The following is an 8,198-nucleotide window of genomic DNA, read 5'->3' as shown; positions in this document are numbered from 1 at the left end:
CAACTCTGATGTCTGAGTGAGTGATAGAAAGGGGGTTAATTCTACTCCTTCTAACCACTCAGGATTTCTTCTGCCACCCACTTTCCCTATTACAGAATGTAAGTTGGTGTAAAGGTTATGGAAATGGAGGAAGAGAGAGAGAGGAAGAGATGTACTTTACTTTATAACCCAGTAACCTAAGTGCTCCCTGCTCTGGTTGGGACACTGCTTTCCAGGAGTGGTGACTGAACTGAGAATTATGATGGGCCAGCCCCTAGGCCTCAACTAGGGTGTCCTACCCCCAGAAATAGGCCTCTTGCCACACCCAGTCTCCCAGTGCTGCTGAAAACTAAACAGAGTTCCTTTCTTCCTTTTACCCATGTAATACCCTTGCTCACAAAGATTCTCTTTGCAGAATTATCATAGATCTGGAGAAGAGATTCAAAGGGAGGTATGTAGAGCCAAATATCACAGTCTCATGTGAACAGAAAAGCAAAGCACCCTGTAAGATGAGCTCTAGCTATTAGAGGTCTATTATAAACCCTGTTCTTTTGCACCTTCCTAGAGAAACAGCCCCTACTAAATCCAAATCAGACTATGATAGCAACTCTATAATAAATCAAAATGCTCCTGCTTTTAAAAAAAATCCCCCATCAAAATAATTTCCATATAAATGACTGAAAACATCACATTTTAAAAGCCATTTAATTTTAATAGTATATTTTAATGAAAAAAACAGCATACTTTGCCAATAAAACATTAAAATCATCTTTTCAATGAAAGACAATCAAACAACACCAAAAATAACTTAATACATTACCATAGTAAATAAACCATCTATTAACAACAAAAAAAAAGAAACAAGAAAGCAGGTCATATACAGAACTCAAGACTTCAGAGAGCCTCAAATGGAACAGCAATACAGCAAAATTTGTAAGAATATATCTATATGTGCATCATTTTGAATGGAATATTTACAATAGATAAGGTACCAGTCACCATGTACCTAATTTGTTGTTGTTCCAAAAGAATTCTACCAAACAATGTGAATTTACAAGCAGTGCACTGTCTTTCTTATAGTTCAGATTAGTTTTTCTACAAACAAACCTCCAAAAGGAAAAACTGAAGGATTCTTGTAAATGTTAAAATGTAATCAACAAAGCAATTGAAAACAAGAAGATTGAAATACCTTGGTGGAATCTTAGAATCTGGAAGGGCAAACACCAAGTGGCAAAATGCACCTAAAGCTAGAAAATGATGCATCATAGTCATGCTTCCAATTGCTTCACTTCTTTTCTTCCATTAGAGGTGTGTGTGTGTGTGTGTGTGTGTAATGGTGAGTGAGAGAGCGCGTGTGTAGTGGGGCCAATGTGGGAATCCCCCATTAAATATGTAACAAAGTAAACAATACTTTGGACAGTGAATCAGGTCTACACGATTAAGACATCCATTACTGAGTGTCGACTCACAAATCAGAACACTACCAGTAAAAACAAAGGAAAAAAACAATCGTCATTCAAAGTGAGAATATACAAATAGGCCAAAAGGAACACAGTATAAGAGGAGAGCCATAAAAATTCATAAACATAAAATTGTTTAACTCCACTAGCCATACGTTTCCCCCGTTTTTTAGACTAAAGTTTAATTAATTAGAATGTGCACAAATTAAGTTGCTAGAGAGATAAATTAATAATTTACAGAGGGTTGTTCGGCAATAATCTAATAGCTTTCAAGATCAGTGAACACAGCAGGCGCAACTCCTTTCTTAAGCATTAACACTTGGGAGAGGGAGAGGGGGGTAAGAACCACAATAAAAATATATATATAATATACAGTGTAAATGCAGAAAATCTGCCATCTTTTTTTTTTTAATTCAAAATACTTTAGAGATGTCTCTATCACATTAAGCATCAACTCTAGTTTAAAGTTTCAGTCCTGAATCGATTTCTATTTCTGAAAAATAGCTGCAAAGTGTACTTTTAAACTTGAACAAGGGCGATGTCTTTAGGAATAAAAACAAATCTTACTTGATCATTTTGGGGGCCTTTTAAAAGGCTGTCTCGTCTGCCTTTCTGCAAACAGCCAGCTCCAGACTTCCTGTGAAGAAGCCGAGGTGCCTTTTCCGGATGGGGTGGGGTCAAAGGGGACAACTTTGCTACAACTTGACAAATCCCTTCTTTTGTTTTTCTTTCCTTTGAGAAACCGGTTCACCTTCTCACCGGGCTTGGCCTTTGCTCGCTCGTTCGCTCGCTCTCCAGTCCTCCCTTTCTCCGGATTCACATTTACTGGAATTGTTTCTGGTAGCCAAAGGTGGAAAGAAAAGAGGCAGGAGAGAGAGGGAGGGAAAAGAGGGGATGAGGAGGGGCTGTCCCTGGAGAGACCCAGGGTCTCCTAAATGCCGGCCGAATATTTCATTCTTTTCTGTTTCTGCCTCTGGTTGCAGAACCAGACGCGCACCACGTTTTTCTTAAGGTCCAGCTTCTCGGCGATGGCGGCGATCTTCTCGGAGGAGGGCCGCGGCTGGATGGCGAAGTAGGCTTCCAGCGAACGCTTCTCCGGCGCGGCGATAGACGTGCGCTTGCGCTTCTTCTCCGCGCCGTTGAAGAGCTCGGGCTTGGTGAGCTTCTCACGGTGGGACTTCTCGGCCTCCTCCAGCCACGCTTGCAGGATGGGTTTGAGCGCGATCATGTTGTTGTGCGACAACGTAAGGGACTCGAACCTGCAGATGGTGCTCTGGCTGAGCGAGCCCACGCCGGGGATCTTGAGGTTGGCCAGCGCGGAGCCCACATCAGCCTGGGTCACCCCCAGCTTGATGCGTCGCTGCTTGAAGCGCTCGGCGAACGCCTCCAGGTCCCGGGGGTCGGCGTCCACGTCGCTCATGCAGCCCATGTGAGAGGGCAGCCCGTGCGCGTGGGCCATGCTGAGCGCCGCTTGGTGCATGGGGTTCATGGTGGCCATGTGCGGCGCGTGAGTTGGCGTGGACACCACGGCGCCGTCGGGGCCCGCCATGGCACCCAGGGCCAGCCCGGGGCTCAGGTGCTCCAGCAGCTCGCCCTCAAGCGCCTGATGCGGCTGATGGTGGTGGTGGTGGTGGTGGTGGTGGTGGTGGTGGTGCGTGCCCGCCAGCGCGGACGGATGCGAGATGGGCACCGACGAGGAAGAGGCAGCCGACGTGCACGGGATGGTGTTCATGGTGTGGTAGGTGGCGTCCGGCTTGAAGGGGCTGTGGTGGGGCGGGTGGTGGTGGTGGCTCTTGCTCTGGGAGACGATGTCCACGGCCGCCAGAGCCTCGGCGCGGGCCAGCAGACTCTCATCCAGCCCGCCGAATATATTGCTCTGCAATTGCAAGTAAAAGGCACACATTACGCTCAGCAGGGAATTGTGCGCACTCTCTCCGGAAGCCCCGGCACAGCGCTCGACAACGCCGCCGCGCCTACAACATTCCCAGCACGTTAAAATAATAATAATAATAATAATAATAATAATAATAATAATAATAATAATCCTGAAAGTAAGCAGGTGAGACGAAGAGGAGGGAAGCCACTGAGAGAAGCCGAGTGCACGAGGAGGAGGAAAGTAAGCTTGCAAACACAACACAACACAACACGCGCACAGGCAACATCCCAGGTCATAAAAATTAATATGAAAGAAAAGACCCGCTGAATACATAAGAGAGAGAGAGGGGGGAAATTGGTTGGAGGTGTGGGGTGATTTGCTGTGCAGACATGAAAAAAACATCAAGCAGATAAAGGGGGCTGTCAAAATGTGCCTTTAAGCGTTGATTATGCAGGAATACGCACCGGTGGGGTTGGAAGACACGCTCTCCGCATCGCCTCCGAGCCCCCGCCGCTGCTGCCGCTGCTGCCACTGCTACTGGAGCTGCTGCTACGGCCTCCGCCGCCCCCGCCACTGCCGCCGCCGCCGCCAGCACTGCTCGAGCTGCTAGGGGAGCTAGCGGAGGGCGCCGCGGGCGCGGAGGAGCCGGGCGAGGCGCTGTGCAGTGCGGAGTACTTGGGCTCCACGTGCAGGCTGCCGCCGTGCGGCATGCTGAACGCCTGCTTGCTGTTCAAGGACATCATCATCATTTTCCCGGTCCGCCCGGGTGCTCGTCCTTAGCGCACGCACTGGTCCCGCCTGCCGGGACCCTCTCGAGAAGTGCTGGGTGAGCGCAGGATCGGGGAAGGGCAATGCAAAGTTGCGCTCTCCCGCAGCCGCTCCCAGCTCTGTGCGCCTTGCGGGGACTACGCGCTCCTCCTCCGGCTCCGCCGTCAATCTGGGGGGTTGCTGGGTTCGGCTAGGCGCTGGCTGCAGACCTGGGCGCCCGAAACTGCCCCCGCGCCTCGCGGCCGCCGAGTTATACTCCCTCTCCCCGCGCCTGCCCCCTACCCACGCCCTCCCTCCCTCCCTCCCGCGCGCCTCCGCCCTCCCTGCCTGGAAGCGCCCGTCTCTCCTGCTAGGATTCTAGCGTCGCCCCTTCTCCCTCTTTGCTCCCTCTGGAGTCAGGTCGGTTCGGCTCTCCAGACACCCTCCCCCCTCTCCCCGCCGCGCCCTCCACCTCCCCTTCCGGGCCCCGCCCGCGCGGTGAGGCCGCCGCCCCTTGCCGGCGCCCCGCCGCTCTCACTCACTCGGGTGTCCCAGCTCAACCCACCCCACCGTCCGGGTCTGCGCTCCAGCGGCCCGGCCGAGCTCAGCGCCGGCCTCCAGCCCCTCCTGCTTCTTCCGCCCAGTCGCCGCCGCGCAGGGAAAAGAAACTCCTGAATAAAGTTGGGGCCAAGCCAGCCTTGGGTGGGCTTTTTACCCCAGACTATTTGGGACGTTTCTTACCTGGTTACTTCCCCCGTCCTGCTTACCGCTAAGTTCCAGGCCTCCGCCCCCACTCGGCCCGCCCCTTCCCGCAGCTCTGGTGACCCCGATCTCCTGCTCCCCGCCAAAGGAGAGGACGAGGGTGCTGCCCCCGATCCAGCGCCTCCGCGCTGCTCTGCGCTTCCGCCCCGTGCACGCAGCAGCTGGCGCTCGGCGCTGCGCCCCCTCGGCCCGGCGGGTGCCTGGTGCCGAAGAGACATGGGGTCGACAGGGCTGCAGGGCTTTCTCTCACTCGGTTTCTCGCAGCTCTCAGCGGATTGGACAGCCACGGAGCCAGCTCGGATCGCCTGTGCGCATGCGACTCCCCCCCTCCCTCCAGCCGCCCGCACCCACCCCCCCGCAACCCTGTCTACTCCCCCTCGCCCCAAACCGACACACACTCCTCTTCACCCTCTTTTCTCTTCCTCCGCATCTTCCTCCTCCTCTTCCCCGTATCCAAGTTCAGTGTGAGTTGGGTCTTGGGCGGATCCACTGGCAAATCCTGCCACTGATTTTATTATTCTTCATTAGCCACAATCAAAAGAGGAAGGGGCAATTGATGGAGGGAGAGGCAGGGCCAGAGATCACAGAGCGCATGTGCTGCTGAACACCCCCACGCACCTCAACACACACATGCACACACACACACACCCTCAGGGATTGGCACAAGCCCCACTTATCTTCATTTCCACAGCCTCTTGGCGCAGAGAGCCTATTTTTAGCCAACACTTTGCTCACACTTCTGTCCCAGTGCAGACCACTCTTCTTAGAAGTGGACACACACTCTTAGTTCAAATTGTAAAAGCAGGAGACAACCTTTCCTACACACACACACACACACACACAAACACACACGCATATGCATCACCTTCTCTCCAACCCGCTCCGATCTTCTACTTCCCTCGATGTTAGGGGCTGCTGTCACCTCCCCACAGCGTGGAAGGAGTAGAGTAGAGCCGAGGGTGAGGAGGCCCTGAGACTGGACACTGGAGTCCGCGGGTGGCCTGACCCGGACCAGGGTGACTGGGCGCAGGTGCAGGCACAGGGTGCCTGGGGAAAGCGAGCAGGTGCGAGAGCAGGCGGCAGGCCTGAGAGGCGCTGGCGCGCGCTGGGACAAAACAGAGTGGAAAGGAGCGTGGCAAGGGGGGGCCCTCGAGTGGTCAGCGCCCGGAAGCCCCGCGGCGGAGAGGGTGGGGGGCCGCCGGTTCACCCCTAACCTCAACGGAGCGGGATGGCAGGTTCAAGTTGGGAGCACAGTCCCCCGGAGTCCTCGGAAGGCGGAAACGGAGGGCGCGCCACTGGCTCTGTCCACGGTCCTTAACCCCTCTGCGCTCTCCTGCGCTGTCCCCGGGCTTGCCTTTCTCCCCACTATGTGGAGGAAAATAATAAATAGTAACTGAAGGGGATTCCCACCAGTACTGTTCCTGAGCATGAGACCAGAGAAGTCTAGACACGAGACTGGACAAGGGGTGTTGACATGAATGAATGTGGCTTGCGCTGGACGGTTCGCGTAAATGCTTAGGTGTTTAATTTCTACCTCGACAACAGCCACGGTAATTTTCAAAGAAAAAAAAATGACATTGTACAGCTCTCACTGTCTCAAGCTTCGAGAAATGAAATAAATCAAAGTTAAAAGCTTGAGTATCATTTAATTATAGTGCGAATAGCGCTTTGAAAGAAGTAGAACAACATCTCTAAACAAATTATGACTGAGCCAGGAAGGAATTATTAGATTGAAATTTCATTTAGGCTCGGGAGACACCGCGCTTCACTGTGTAATCTGCTATGCCTCATCTGATTTGTATGCTTAATTCAGCTTGACGAATTTATTAGTTTTCATAATAGTGAAAAAATTGAGCAGCACTATGGGCTAATGCATTGTGTGTACTATAAATTGTATGTCATCGTGGAAAGGCTGAAGTCTATAGAAATCTTTTATTAATGTCGGTATAGGAGGGAGGATTTTTGTGTAAGCCTTGGAGAGGTTCATGCCAAACTCCACTGTTGCTGTGTCTCACTGGTCCATTAGCACATCGTCATACTAATTAGACTACTTCATCAATGATATAATTTCAAACTTCAAATTATGTTCTAATTAACAAGGGTTGTCCAATTTGCTTAATCTTCAAAAGGCTTTGGAGGGTCTAATTAGTATAAACTGTTGAGCATCTCCAAAGCCTAATAAAAATATTAAATAAATTAAAATATTTGGGGTATGTTTTCTGTCAGTACTGGGCCAAAGGGCTAGAGTGAGATTGGAGGAGGAAAATAACTGGAAGACAAATGTTCGCATCCACCTAGCTCCCCCCAGATTATAATACTAAGTGAATCACAGGAGAAACTTTTGGGCATTGCACCTTCTAAACAGTGTGTTTATATGTTTAAATAAAGGCATAAGAATATCAAGGAGAAAAACCACATGGGGAAAAAATTCTTCTCTTTCATTAGGTGCCTAATTAGATGTAAAGTGAAAAGCAACCCTGAGGAGTTTCCCAAGCATTATTGTGGCAACAGTCTGCTGAACTTGGATTGCAAAATCAAATATTTGGGGGTGTTTTGAACCTCTCCCTGTCCCCTCCCCCTTCATTGAGCTTAATTACTTGCAATAGTTGTTTTAATGTATGTTGTCACCTGGGAGTATTGAGAAATGCATATCGTTAATATGAATTAATCTTGATTTTAATAGCAACTGACAACTGATCTCCAAAATGCTAAACACTTGTCACCACTTCATATGGTAAATAAGGTAGTATAATAAATTCATGAAATAAAGAGGGCACTGTTGAAATGACTGGACAAACTTTGTTTGATATGGAATTGATCAACTAAAACTATTGTAAGCAGGACAACTCCCAAGAGAATATTGTCCTGATGGCTAAAGTCCATATATCATTACATTAATTTACTATAACTTTTTCTTTAATCTCTTAGAGATTTCTCAGTGATATGTCTAATTCCAGACAGGAAAAAGGAAGCTCTTTATTCCAATTGCCAACTTGAGATAAATTAATATTTAGTTGAGCAATTCGAGTTTATTTCCCTGTATTCCATTACTCCTAGAAAACACATACTTAAAAAAACAAAAAAAGCAGGTCTCAGCAGAGTTAGATTTCTCCTTTTCCCACTTGAAGTGGAAAATGGACAGCAGTGATTATGTTGTAATATAGAAAGAAAATGCAATTCTTCCTTAATCACCACGACTTGCAATCTTGCAATCTCTCCTTCCAGGAGTGTCCAGAATACCAACATCTTTACGATACCAATGAAGCCCATTTTGGTTTTGCCCACAGGCATTGCTGCAAAGTGCTCCAGTGAGTGTGGAAGTCACCCTCCGAGGAGGAAGGAATACTCCAGCCCTCCAGGTAAGGGAAGCCATC

General features: G+C 49.6%; 1 protein-coding gene across 1 annotated transcript; it reads right to left on the bottom strand.

Moving 5' to 3' along the window:
• Positions 1–2,370: 2,370 nt before the first annotated feature.
• Positions 2,371–4,064, bottom strand: POU4F2 (POU class 4 homeobox 2). Its single transcript, XM_025439171.3, has 2 exons — positions 3,780–4,064; positions 2,371–3,315 (listed from the first exon to the last, which is right to left on the bottom strand). The coding sequence occupies exons 1-2, from the start codon at positions 4,062–4,064 to the stop codon at positions 2,371–2,373; spliced, it is 1,230 nt and encodes a 409-aa protein (XP_025294956.2).
• Positions 4,065–8,198: the final 4,134 nt, after the last annotated feature.

This window comes from Canis lupus, chromosome 15 (assembly GCF_003254725.2).
Source record: "Canis lupus dingo isolate Sandy chromosome 15, ASM325472v2, whole genome shotgun sequence".
NCBI lineage: Eukaryota > Metazoa > Chordata > Mammalia > Carnivora > Canidae > Canis > Canis lupus.
This window is presented reverse-complemented; position numbering and strand designations above follow the sequence as displayed.